This window comes from Moschus berezovskii, chromosome 20, assembly GCF_049115385.1.
Source record: "Moschus berezovskii isolate FMDL1 chromosome 20, NW_MosBer_1.0, whole genome shotgun sequence".
Taxonomy (NCBI): Eukaryota; Metazoa; Chordata; class Mammalia; order Artiodactyla; family Moschidae; genus Moschus; species Moschus berezovskii.
In genome coordinates, this window is record NC_142479.1 from 34,985,522 (window position 1) to 34,999,282 (window position 13,761).

Genomic DNA, 13,761 nt, shown 5'->3' on the forward strand with positions numbered 1-13,761 from the left:
AGTACACCCAGAGGGAACTGCTCACCCCCCAAAAATTATTCATCCTGTATCCTTTCCATGACAGTTAAAAGGCAAAGCAAATAGCAACAGAAAGCCTATGCTTGTGACTTGGTCCTTGCCACATTTACTTATCAGTGACGTCTCCACCTTGAAGGCGCTTGTTCAATCTTTTTGCATTCTACTGAAGTTGATGACTTAGACCAGGGGTCCATAAACAGGCCCACGGGCCATATCTAGCCTGCTGCCTATTGTAAATACAATTACATTGAAACCAGCCACTCGCTCTCATCTCTAGACTGTCTGGTTGGTCTTGCATCCCAGCAGCAGGGCGAGTAGCTGCAACGGACTGTGACCCGGTGGCTTGTAAAGCCTGAGATAGATACTGTCTGGCTTTTTACAGAAAATGCTTGTTGACCAAAGACAAAGTTGAATCTAGATGCTCAAAATCACTATTGTTTTTAACATGGGAGGAATGGTTGAAGATAACTATGCTAGAGTTCACTGTGTCACTCTGTATTTCCTGGTTCTGTTACCTTTGGAGGGGCAGAGGAACAGGAGCAACAAGATCAGGATCTCTTGAAGTCTTTTTCTTTCATATGGTCTATTTCAGTTTTAGTTAGTTAGTTTAGTCTGATTTATAATTAAGGACTTCCCTTGTGGCTCAGACTAAAGAATCCACCTGCAATGCAAGAGACCTGGGTTCAGTCCTTGAGTTGGGAAGATCTCCTGAAAGAGAGCATGCCAACCCACTCCAGTATTCTTGCCTGGAGAATCCCCGTGGACAAAGGAGCCTGGTGGGCTAGTCCATGGGGTCACAGAGAGTTAGACACGACTGAACGACTAAGCACAACACAGTTTAGAATTAACTTCTTTATTATTAAGGAGTAATATGCTTTAGAACTTGGTTTGTTACCCTTCTGGATTTTGTAGTCAGCGCAAGTAATTTTTGAAACTATGGAATGAATTATCCCTTGTAATCACATTGTCAGAATATGCAAACACTTATCCCTCGCATGTCAGAGCAATATGAACTTTGGTCTGTAGTCTTTGCCTCATGTCACTCTTTTCTCCCGAAGCCTGACTATTTTAGCTCTGTGGCAACCGTGGTGTATCTTCGCAAAGAGAACTGTATGTACCAGGCCTGCCCAACTCAGGATTGTAACAAGAAAGTGATCGACCAGCAGAACGGATTGTACCGCTGCGAGAAGTGTGACAGTGAATTCCCCAATTTCAAGTACCGCATGATCCTGTCAGTAAGTAGAATGGGTGAACAAGGACCGCTCTGGTGTTTCTTGAGTCCCTGCGAAGCTTCTGGCACTGTGAAGACTAGCTTGTCTCTTAGTTCAGGCTTTCAGATTGTCTGGGTTGCTCAGCAGTGACTAAGAGCTGTCTTATGGCGCGCCTCCTGGTGACTGAAGGGTGTACGATTCAAAATGCAGAAGACATTGGAGACTCATTCAAAACCTTTAGTCCAAAGGCCATTGCAGCTGGAGGGCCACTGAGTCCAGTGTGCCTGGATCCTGCATCTGAAGGTGATTTTTGTTGGACTGTATCTCCCCTGAGAACTGAAATCACACGTCCACACCACATCACATTCCTGCTGTGATCCACGCTTAACGTTTTGAACTTCTCTCTTGGATACTCTTTACATTCTTTGGAAAGAGCACAGCTGTTTAGTGGAATCGGCTTTTTTCCCTAGAAGCTCTTAAGGAAAAAGTCGATCTCCCAGACTCCTTAGTGTGTCTTCCTTTTGTTATTTCTTTGGTGTAACGATGTGAAGTTGTGTTTTTTAGGTCAATATTGCCGATTTTCAAGAGAATCAGTGGGTCACATGTTTCCAGGAGTCTGCAGAGGCCATCCTTGGACAAAGCACTGCTTATCTCGGGGAATTAAAAGAGAAGGTCAGCCATGTCCTGTACTATTACTGCAGTGGTTCCCGTGCTGTCACACTTACTGTTTTTGGCTCTGATAATGTTTGGTCTATTGCTGGTGGGTGTTGTATAGCGTCTCTCACTGCTGACTATGAGAGCTCATCTAACTCTTAATTGTATCCACCTTGGATGTGCTAACAATGAGGTGATGAAGTAATGTGTATAAAATCCTTTAAAAACAGCACTTTCTAAGTGGAAAGTACTTTTTCCTCCTGTTTCTAAGAGTCGGTGTGCCTGCAGTCACTTGAGATCTGGAAGTATCTTCTGAAGTAAGCTGAAGTCCAGATACTTTTTTTTTTGAGTCTGTAATAATAAACTTTAAGTCCATTATGGTTTCCCCATTATGGTTTATCCTGGGATGTTGAATAGTTCCCTGTGCTTTACAGTAGGACCTTGTTATCCACCCATTCTATATGTGATAGTTTATATCTGCTAACCCCAAACTCCCAGTCCATTCCTCTCCACCCACTCCCCCACCCCCGCCTTGATAACCATAAGTTTGTTCTCTGTGTCTTGAGTCTGTTTCTGCTTCCTCGATAGATTCATTTGTGTCATATTTTTAGATTCCACGTGTAAGGAATGTTCTGTGGTATTTGTCTTTTCTGACTTTGCTCAGTATGATCATCTCTAGTTGTATCTGTGTTGTTGCAGATGGTATTATTACATTATTTTTTATGGCTGAGTAGTGTTCCATTGTGTATCCGTTCAGTTCAGTCCAGTCACTCAGTCGTGTCCGACTCTTTGTAACCCCGTGAATCACAGCACGCCAGGCCTCCCTGTCCATCACCAACTCCCAGAGTTCACTCAAACTCATGTCCATCAAGTCGGTGACACCATCCAGCCATCTCACTCTCTGTCGTCCCCTTCTCCTCCCGCCCCCAATCTTTTCCAGCATCTGAGTCTTTTCTAGTGAGTCAACTCTTCGCATGAGGTGGCCAAAGTATTGGAGTTTCAGCTTTAGCATCAGTCCCTCCAGTGAACACCCAGGATTGATCTCCTTTAGAATGCCACATCTTTATTCGATGTGCCTTTTTAAAGTAATAAACACTTTTTTGCAAAGTTAAGTCAAATCCTGGTTAAATTCACGTATAAGATATGTGCTTATTTCATGTTGTCAGATGCGTTCTTACAAAGTAACTTTCTTTTGTAAGGTCACTTTCTCCATTTCGTTTTTATAAAAGAGTGTTTTCACATAGTAGTTTAATTCAAGGACTAGATTACTAGTTATCCTAAAGTTAAGAAAGATGTTTGCTCAGATAAAACCTATAAAGACCAATAAAAGCTATAGTTTCTGGGCCACACAAATTAGTATCTGTCTATAGATTTTTCTCCCCCATTGTCCTCCAAATCGGTTAGGATACTTGTAAAAGCCAGTAGCAATGACTTCTTCTTGTCATTTGTTTCAGTGTGTGTTTTTTTTTTTCTTTCCTGTCTTCTGTTCGTTTAGCTCTGCCCTTTTGTCTCTTTGAAATTGTCCATGAGCTCTCTGAAAATAATCCCAACAAGCCCTTTTACAGAAATAACTGGAATTGACTTTAAAGTATGATGGTATCTTTTATCTGTTTTGCCTGGTCCTCTATTTTCATATCAGCTTTTAAGGCTCGAGGCAGCCTTTCAGGATTTTTTATGGGCTTATTACATTTGACTGGTTTTATTGCCAGTGAATGAGGACATATAGGAACTCTCCCCTCAGGAATCATAATATTCTTGGAGTATGCGCTCCGTGCTTTCACTAATCTTGAAAGAATGATGGCAGCTGGTACAATTTTCTGAAGGTTTAACACATTGTTTTATTTACATACCCAAAAGCCTGAGGACTGTGTGTGTGTGTGTGTTGTGGTAACCTTTATACAAAGAGTTCTATATGTAACAAAGCTATTTTCATGTTCCAAGTGACTTGCAAATAATACTTGACTGATATGAACTATTAATTTTATTAAAAGTTCTTGTACATTTATTTTATGCAAATTTGTGTAAAATGCTTTCTCTAATCCCTCTGTTTACCAGACTTTTTTGTTTTTTTAATTCAGAAGCTTAATCAAATGGTATTTGAGAGGCCAGTAAAAGAGAGAGAGAACTTCGGGTTTTAAACTTCTTCCCTAACCTTTGCCCACTTCTCCTGTCTTCTTCACTTACCACATCTGTAAATCCAGAAGCTGAAATAATGTATATATGACAACTTGAACTTTTTTCCTGAGTCCTTGCCCATTCTTAATTTGTTCTGAAGATTCTGAGCCTCAGATCTATTCCATCAGAGATTTTGAAAGTTTAGAAATGTGTTTCCTAGGAGTAGTGCAGTTTTTTTCTATTGTGATAAAATATACATAAAATTTACCATTGTGAGTGAGTGAGTGAAAGTTGCTCAGTCGTGTCCGACTCTTGTGACCCCACTGACTATACCAGTGAACCAGTGAAGTTGCTCAGTCATGTCTGACTCTTTGCAACCCCATGGACTGTAGTCCACCAGTCTCCTCCATCCGTGGAATTTTCCAGGCAACAGTATTGGAATGAGTTGCCATTTCCTTCTCCAGGGGATCTTCCCGACCCAGGGATTGAATCCAGGTCTCCTGAATTATAGGCAGACACTTTACCATCTGAGCCACCAGGGAAGCCGCATGGACTATATACAGTCCATGGAATTCTCCAGGCCAGAATATGGAATATGTAGCCTTTCCCTCGGAGAAGGCAATGGCAAACCACTCCAGTACTCTTGCCTAGAAAATCCCCTGGATGGAGGAGCCTGGTAGGCTTCAGTCCGTGGGGTCGCTAAGGGTCAGACCTTTCACTTTTCACTTTCACACATTGGAGAAGGAAATGGCAACCCACTCCAGTGTTCTTGCCTGGAGAATCCCGGGGACGGGGGAGCCTGGTGGGCTTCCGTCTATGGGGTCACACAGAGTCGGACACGACTGAAGTGACGCAGCAGCAGCAGCCTTTCCCTTGTCCAGGCAATCTTCCCAACCGAGGGATCGAACCCAGGTCTCCTGCATTGCAGGTGGCTTCTTTACCAGCTGAGCCACCAGGGAAGCCCAAGTATATAAGTTTAGCAGCATTAAAATACCTTCATATTGTTGTGCAACTGCCACCATCATCCAGCTATAGAACTTTTTCATCCTCCTCAGCTGAAACTGTGTACCCATCAAACACTAACTCTCTGTTGCCCCTGGCAGCCATCATTCCACTTTCTGTCTGTATGAAATTGAGTACTCTAGGTAGCATATTTTAATTTTTAATAAAATTCTACCTAAACAGTTTTATGCGATGAAATGTCACCTATATATTAGTCATTCCTAAGAAATTTCAAGCCACTGGGAGGTGATCATTTTCTCAGAGATTTTCCTCCAAGTCTTTTCAAAAACCATACAGATATTTTCAGGTGATGTGTTAGTTTCCATGCCTACAGTTTTACGTTTTGTTTCTGCAGAACGAGCAAGCATTTGAGGAAGTTTTCCAGAATGCCAACTTTCGATCTTTTACATTCAGGATCAGGGTCAAACTGGAGACCTACAATGTAAGTAACATCACCCATGGTGCACGAGGGTAGCAGCACAGAACTGCTGTGTGTCACCCACAACCCCATTACAGTGTTAGCTGTCAGTTCCTCGCTTACTGTGTGTTCCAGACCCAACACTTAACACCCTGCGTTTATTACTCACCGAGTCACACCAGCACTGGGGAACTGTTATCATCTCTGTTTTCAGATGAGCAAACAGACCAAGAGAGAGGTTAAGGGTCTTGTCCAGTATTAACATCCAAGGAAAACATGTTGTGTGGCCTTTTCAGTTAAAACCTGGGGGATTTTGGTTTGTGTCCTGACAAAATGGACCCACATATTCTGGGTTCTAAAGTCAGTATGTGAAAGAAAGACCACATGTGGTTAAAATTACTTTGAAAATTCCTTTAATTGCTCATAACGTCATACAGTTGTAAAATCATGAAAACACAGCCTTTACTGAGTTCTTCCTGTCTGCCAGATACTGTTCCCCACCCTCTGCATACCTTGTCTCCATTCATCCTGGAAGCACCCTTGTGTGAAGGAACTATTGTTGCCCCCGTTTTGCCAGTGAAAAGCTGGAGGCTTATGGAGAATTGAGTAACTTGCCTAAATTCATAGGCTCGCAAGTGGCAGAGCTGATAATTGCACGCAGGCAGTTCAGCCTTAGCTCTACTCATGCTTAGAAATATGGCTGGGTTTTGTAGGTACAGAGCTGGAGTGTGCAGGCCCTCAGCTGGCCTCACCCTAGTCTGCCTCTGAAAGCACTGTCCAACCGAGTGAACGGGCGACAGGAGAATTCAGAAAACTTTGCTTGTTTCAGGGTTTACTTGCTCTGTTTTCTTGTCAGGCCTTAACCCTAATGCCTGCTAACATCTGTGTTTGGTTTTGTGAGCATTAAATGAGCCTCTCAATGTCAGCAATATGGTATCAGGGTGGGGTGGGGGGTGGTCAAGAGGGAGGGATGGAAGGGTTGCTCGGTCCCCATGTGACACGGAAAGGGGAGGTGAAGGGCAGCGAGGTCGCCTCTCGCAGGGCTGAAATAGGCCAAGGCAGGCTTCAACCTCTGCTGCGAGCACGTCTCCTCTCCCCACAGCCCGCTCACAGAGCCCGCAGTGTGGCTTTAGCAAGTCACTGTCTTCTCTGGGCTCCCGTTTCTCTCTCTGTAAAGAGAACAGATTGAACTTGAAGAGCCCTCTACAGTCCATCACACTTGGAGTCTAGGTTTCCGAGTGTTTGGGACCACGAGAAACCGGTGCAAGGGCCTGTGTGGAAGGGAGGCCTTTGTTCCACCAGAAACCCTGCCCTGGGCGCTCGTCATCACGGCTTCTTGACTGGCATGACGGGACTCTGAACCACCAGCGTGTCTTTGTGCTTTCTCCTGTTGGGATCATTGAAACCAGGAATATGGCCACAGGCGTTTCTTCGTTCACAAATCGTTCTTCTCTTTTCAAAGGATGAGTCTCGAATTAAGGCCACGGTGGTGGATGTGAAGCCTGTGGACTACAGAGAATACGGCAGAAGGCTGGTCATGAACATCAGGAGGAACGCGGCGATGTGAGAGGAGCCTGCCGATGGGGCAGGAGCTTGTGGATAGAGGGCTGAAGCGAATCCCCCACCCCACCCCACCCCCGACCTCCACCCGCACCACCATCCCCACCCTGACTGACAGCGGTGCAGAGCGCCCCTCTACCACGGACTAAGCCATCACTTCGTCACACCTGGGAACCCACTGGCAGCAAAGGGAAATACGCTCACGGGGCTGTGGTGTAAACCGTGTCAGACCTTGGGGTCAGCTGCGTGGACTGTAGTACCACTCACTCTCTGTCTTTAGGCTTTTGTCAGTTTTCCTAAGATCTCATTATTTTCAACCAGGAATTATGTCACAAGTAATTGACCCTCAATCTGTAGACAGTGAAATAAATTATGTAAGTCGGGTTCCCACTTCTCCAGTGGTGACACCTTCTCAGCTCAGGTCCCTTCCCAAGGGGGAGCGCTGAGAAGTGGTTTTGTGGAGGCACTTGAGTGTTCTAGGAAGCCTGTCTTCCTCAATTTCAAAGGCTCCCTTTCTAGAGGGGCCACACAGTTGTTGATGCCTGGAATGGCAATAGAGTAGAATTATTAATCAAAGTCATATCTTTTATATCTGAAGAATATCCTTCCTTCAGGGTTTAATAGACTGAGTCAGATGGGCCTGATATTAATCAAAATGGTCTCTTCTGAGGAAGGCTGATAAGCATTGACTTGCTGTCCCCTAGAGACATCCCGGCAACTACAAAGCATTGCTTTCGTCTCCCCTTCAATTAATGTTGCATTTCTGTTGGTACGCCTTTTCTACCTGTACATATTTCTTGCGTTTTTGTGTTTTCTTTCCTGATTAAAACTGTATTAAATAGAAGGGATTCTGAAGGGAGAAGCCCTTTGTTGTCATTGCCTTGTTTAATAAACAGTTTATTCTCTGCTTATGAATCCCACTTTCTTTGAATGCAAAGGGTTCTTGTAACGGGAAAGCAATTAATTAGCCTTCATAATAAATGTTCACTTGGGGGAGATGTTAACTCATTACAAACTCGAAGATTAGTCAAAAGCATAGAGATCATTCTTCCTAATGTCTGCAGCCTTGAAATGCATCTTTAAAAGAATGAAAACACCAAAAACAAAAAGCCATTATGCCCCGGAATGCTGATGATCTGGCACTTTGGGATTTTATTGATGTTTACACAGTGGTCTTAACACCAACCAGGCTTTGAAATGTGAACAGACAGTGAGCTGGTAAGAAAACAGTAATTATGCTACTGGGCTTTTCAGTCAGCAAGAACATGCTTGCTCTCTGTGTTCCTAATCATATTAATCATCTATCCGGTCGCTGCAGCCCCTCGTTTGGCGTTAGCAGCACACCTCTTTCCAAGCATCCAGGCAGCATTACAGTCTTCCTGTGGTGCCGGGCCCTGGTGTTTAATCTGGGCGAGCGTGGCACATGGAGGCCCTTGCTAGACCTGGGGAGTGAGCACGTCCTACCTGTGTCATCCTTAGCCTTCCTCTTCCGGGAGTAGCCAGCTGGCGTCAGGCAGGATGACTTCCGTGGCTCAGAACCTAGGATGGCCTTCTCTCAGGGCCTCTAATTGTCTGGACACAGTCTAGCCTCAGAAGATAGCCACTGAGCCGCACCTGATTGTCCGGCCAAGGCCTCAGCGATTTTTTACGGAAGCTCCTTTCTGTCTGACCTTGCTCGTAAAGCAGTGACTGGAAAATTACAGTCTTCAGCGCTATGGTGGATTGACAAATTGTGGGTTGGAAGTGGCAATCTAGCTTTCAGCCTGGTAACTAGTCTTTTATATCTACCGCTCCTAGCATCCCCTCCTCTCCCCATCACGGCTCCCACCCCGCGAAGAGCACTGACCGGCAGTGTGACCCCGACGCTTCTCCCGGAACATGGTACCAGCCGCCACGCGCTCTCCACGACCACGCGGTGACACCAGCACGTCTCCGCGGATGTGATTAGAAGCCCACAGAGGGATGCTCTGAGATGGGGCGGCTCCCTCGAGGGGGCATGTAGAGCAGATTCCCCACTAAAAGGCAGATCACCGGCAGAGGAGCATCAGAAATTGGCTCCACTGTTAGGCTTTTAAGAGCTCAGGTCCCTGAGGGTCGCCTAAATAGATTCTGGCCCAGAGTTCTTAGAATTCTCTTGGAGATGGTTTAACCTCGAAAGGATGTTCATGTTCTATTTCTCATCTTTCACTTAGAAATCAATGTTTATTTTGCATACACCATGACATCAGCGTTAGACAATTAGGGAAAAATCTAATCATTTCATCTTTATTTTAAATGGCTCTTGGATACCTTCCAGTCTCATTGTGATGGAGGCAGGCGGGGGGGAAGGGTAATAATCTGATTTCTGTCCATATTTTCTGTGTTTTATGCTTTCCATTAAGGCCTTGCTAATCTCTGGTGTGCTCATTCTGACTTTTTGAACTTCAGGATCAAAAACGTCCCCTCCCCCATGTTTTTTCCTGAGTGGCCCATCTTCTAAAAGTATAAATAATATTGATTATGGTGTTTAATACCCTAATGAAACCCATAGTTATTGACTACATAATTAATATACTGTCTAAAAGTGAAGTTTAGTAGCCCAGTATATAAAGGTTTAGATATTGACTTGTGTTTCTTTGGCAATATGCCTTCTCAGATTTTATTTATAGAAAGTGAAACTGGTTGTTCAGTCTCTTCTCTGTTGTCACTTGTTAGAAACCCACTACTCCCTTCCTAGTAAATTATTTCCTTATCTCAAAGAGGATATCCCCCAACCCCCCAGGGCTCCCACCCACCCTCTTTTATGTGGTTTGTTAGCTCTTCCTTTTATAATCCACTCTGCTGGTAGAGCTATGGCTTTCAGAAACACTTTTGGGAATAATTTTTTTTTTCCCCTCTCAAAAAAGACTTTAGATGTTTAATTTTCATTGTTTTGAAAAAAAGAAGCCAACTGAGTATGTTTTATTATTAAGCTGATAAGTATTGTTAATATCAATAAAAAAAAAGAATGGGTACTATTTGGACCATTGATTATTTCTTAACTCAAGTAATCCATGTTCATTGTAGAAAAAATAAACTGCAGACAAAAAACGAAATTGTCCTTAATCCCGCCTGTTAGCAATAATTGCTTGTATAGCTGACTACTTTTCCCTCTGCTTGTATGTGTGTAATTATAGTTTTAACTTAAAAATGGGATTATATTATGATATTATTCTGTAACACTTTGCTCCTAGCACTAAAGAATGGACCTCTTTCCTGTTTCAATAAAGATAGATCTGCATTATTTTTTTGTAAATCTGCATAATTTTAGTTGGCATTTGGCTATATGTGTGCATGGGTAAGTTTATTGAGCCAGTTCTCCTACCGGATGTGCATATTTTCTAACTTAAAGTTCTGCTTTTATTTAGACCTAATTGGCATATAACATTGCATTAATTTTCTTTTCTTGACTGCATTGGGTCCTCATTGCAGCGCGCCAGCTTTTTCTACTTGCACTGGGGCATGTAGGATCTTAGTTCTCCATCCTGGGATTGAACCCGCATCTCCTGCATTGAAAGGCAACTCTGAGCCACTAGACCACCAGGGAAGTCCATTAGTTTTGGGTATACACATAGTTTCTAATTGTATTTTAAAAACTCAGCTTTTGAGCTTTTGATGGGCAGGAACATTCTCCTTTGCTGCAGTGTGAAAGTGTGTGCCTCTCTTCTTGTTCTGTACATTTCTCTGATTGTGCTTTCTTTGCCTTAGTCCAGTAAGAGCTCCTCTGTGCCTGTATACCATCAAGAGCTGGCAGGTGGCTCGAGCAGGCACTAGAATCCTCTGGAGCAAAAGCAGGTGGTTGACTTGGGAGGAGAGGGCTGGAGCCATGGTGGCTTCTTCCTACCTACCACATGGACATGGTTGTGGCCAAGAAGAGGCCTGAATCCTGTTTTCTATGAGAAATGGCCTTTTGAAAACACATTTGACTTGTCTTATAAATCAACCTGTTTTAAAAAAAATTTTGGTCACGCTGTACAGCATATGGGATCCTAGTTCCCCAACCAGGGATTGAGCCTGTACCCTTTGTCTTGAAAGCTCAGACTCTTAACCACTGGCCCACCAGAGAAGTCCCAAATTAACCCGCTTTTTATCTAAAGCTAATAATGAATGATTATTAAAATCTTTTCATTATATTTGCAATGGCAGTTTCGAGTCATTGAGAAAAGTACATAGCACCTGTCTTCATTGACCACCTGTGCCATTTTCTCCCTCTAGGTGACTTTTTTTTTGGCCACACCGCATGGCTTGTGGCATCCTACTTCCCTGACCAGGGACTGAACCCATGCCCTCAGCAGTGAAATCATGGAGTCCTAACCACTGGGCCGCCAGGGAATTCCCTTAGGTGACTACATCAAAATACCTTGTCCCCCAAGAACTGCAGTCTATTTGGAGCAAGGCTTGGGGCTAAGTAGTATTATCACAACTCAAATTAAAATTCAGTAGATGGAGAGATCACTGGAGACTGGAGTCATCAGAAAAGATTTCACAAAGAATTAGGTGATTTGAGACTCACAAATTGTAGCCTTCATTTAGGTCAGGGGTTGTCTGATCTATATGGAAAACGCGTGCAAAACCCCTGCTAACAGCTATTCATTCCATATTCACCACTGGCAGATGAAGCTCCATAGATGCCATTAGAGTTAAGTAGCATCAAAGAAAATGGGGTTCCTGTGGAAGTAATGTTTGACCATGGACTTGCTTGTACTATGTATTGCCAGGCCCATAGCTCTTCCCAGGTGGCGCAGTGGAAAAGAATCCACCTGCCAATGCAGGAGACACGAAATGCGGGTTAGATCCCTGGGTCAGGAAGATCCCCTGGAGAAGGAAATAGCAACCCGTTCTAGTGTTCTTGCCTGGAGAATCCCATGGACAGAGGAGCCTGGTGGGCCACAGTCCATGGTGCTGCAAAGAATTGGACATAACTGAGCGACTGAGCACACCTAACTCTTCTTGCATTGGGCTTGCAAGTCACATGAGTTTGTGACTTGCCCGTGACCTTGTGGCTGAGACCCAACCCACCACCTGGCCATTTTTGCAGCCCTCCAGCTTTGCCAGGCTCTTGATAGCTGTCCCTTTGGACCGCCCCTCCTCCTTGGTGCTGCTGCTGCTGCTAAGTCACTTCAGTCGTGTCCGACTCTGTGTGACCCCATAGACAGCAGCCCACCAGGCTTCGCTGTCCCTGGGATTCTCCAGGCAAGAACACTGGAGTTGGTTGCCATTTCCTTCTCCAATGCATGAAAGTGAAAAGTGAAAGTGAAGTTGCTCAGTCGTGTCCGACTCTTCGCAACCCCATGGACTGCAGCCTACCAGGCTCCTCCGTCCGTGGGATTTTCCAGGCAAGAGTACTAGAGTGGGTTGCCATCACCTTCTCCGCCCTCCTCCTTAGCTCTTGATAAATCTCAGAAGTAGACTTTTCATTTCTTTTTCAGCCTTGAATACAGACCACGTGAAAAACAATCCCACCTGCCTCGTGAGATATATTTATATCCAATTCAAAAGTAATCATGTAAACTTTTAATAATTTTAAGCCATTCTTATAAAATCATACCTGCTCCCTGGGGTATTACCCGGTTGGTAATTGGAAGTTTGCGCTGTCATTAAAAATGACAGCTTCCTCAGCTAACATTCTTGGTGCTTGTAAAATGCAGATAACTCAGCCTATATTTAACTTGTGTGGGGCAGCTTCCATTCCTTGGTTAGGTAACCAGGGGCTGGTGCTGGGGAAGCAGTAGAGCTCACTGCAGGGAGCAGCAGCTTTGTGTCCATGAATGTCCTCCCCCCGAAACGCAGTCAGAACAACCAGGACTTTTTAAAAATAAGCTCGGATTGGGCTCTCATCTCCCCTCTCACAGTTGACACTGCTGTTCATGTTGAAGTTTATTTATATCTTCAGTCAGCCATGGTACAGAGGTCATTTCTATTGGCCTAAAATTTTAGAGGCTTATGTTTGCCTCGGAAAGCTGATCTCCAAAGCACTTAGGCTTGGAATGCAAAGCTGGTCTTTTGTGGAAGTTTTCTGTCTCCACAGCAAACCTCTCCCCTCCCACTCCTACCGCCACCACCACCAATTTCTCTCTCCATCATTTATTTAAAATTTGAATAGCTTTCGAAGGTGCATTCCTGTAAACGAGCTCCCCACCTCTAATGGGCTCTCTCCAGGCAGCAAACCTTCCATAAAGGAGCCACTAATTAAGCAGAAAACGGTTTGTCTTGCTCAGCCATGTTCCATGAATCTAGCAGTCAATTTAGAAGATGGCAACATCCTTCTTTATGGCTATGATTTTAATAATATTCTTTTGTCTTTCTGCCAGCGGTTAGGGTGTTTGTGTACCTCCTCCTCTCCATCTTGAAGACTCATTGCCCTGGACTTTTTATGAATATCCTTGTTAAAGTTACTCTTGATGGATCAAACCCTTGTGAGCCTTCCTGATTGGAGAGCCGGGCGGTAGGAAAGCTCGTCTATTTGCAGTGAAAGCACGCACACAGGCTCCCAGGGAAGATGCCTGTCAGTCAAACGGCTCTCGTGTTGTGAGAGGCCCCCAAGGCTCTCTGGCCTTCTCCATCTGACGGTGTTAGCAGGCTTCCCCGTTGGTGGATGTGCACACCCTGGCCAAGCTGCACATGCCTCCTATTCGAACCTTTAGCTCCTGGAGCCGAGTCTCCTTTTGTATGTTATCCAAGTGCGGGGAGGCTAGGAAAAGCAGGGCCTTCTTAATTAGAAAGCAACATTCTTGCATAGTAGTGGTGTTCCGTTCGTGGCATAAT

The 13,761-nt window shown here is 44.4% G+C and overlaps 1 protein-coding gene across 1 annotated transcript in view; it reads left to right on the forward strand.

Annotated features, from left to right (window-relative positions):
* Positions 1-7,887, forward strand: part of RPA1 (replication protein A1) — a 45,230-nt gene extending 37,343 nt beyond the window's left edge. The window contains exons 14-17 of the mRNA XM_055403380.2: positions 1,077-1,253; positions 1,794-1,901; positions 5,356-5,442; positions 6,881-7,887. Of these exons, the coding sequence (XP_055259355.1) occupies positions 1,077-1,253; positions 1,794-1,901; positions 5,356-5,442; positions 6,881-6,985 (477 nt within the window). The 3' untranslated portion in view covers positions 6,986-7,887. The remainder of the gene's footprint in view (positions 1-1,076; positions 1,254-1,793; positions 1,902-5,355; positions 5,443-6,880) is intronic.
* The last annotated feature ends 5,874 nt before the right edge of the window (positions 7,888-13,761 follow it).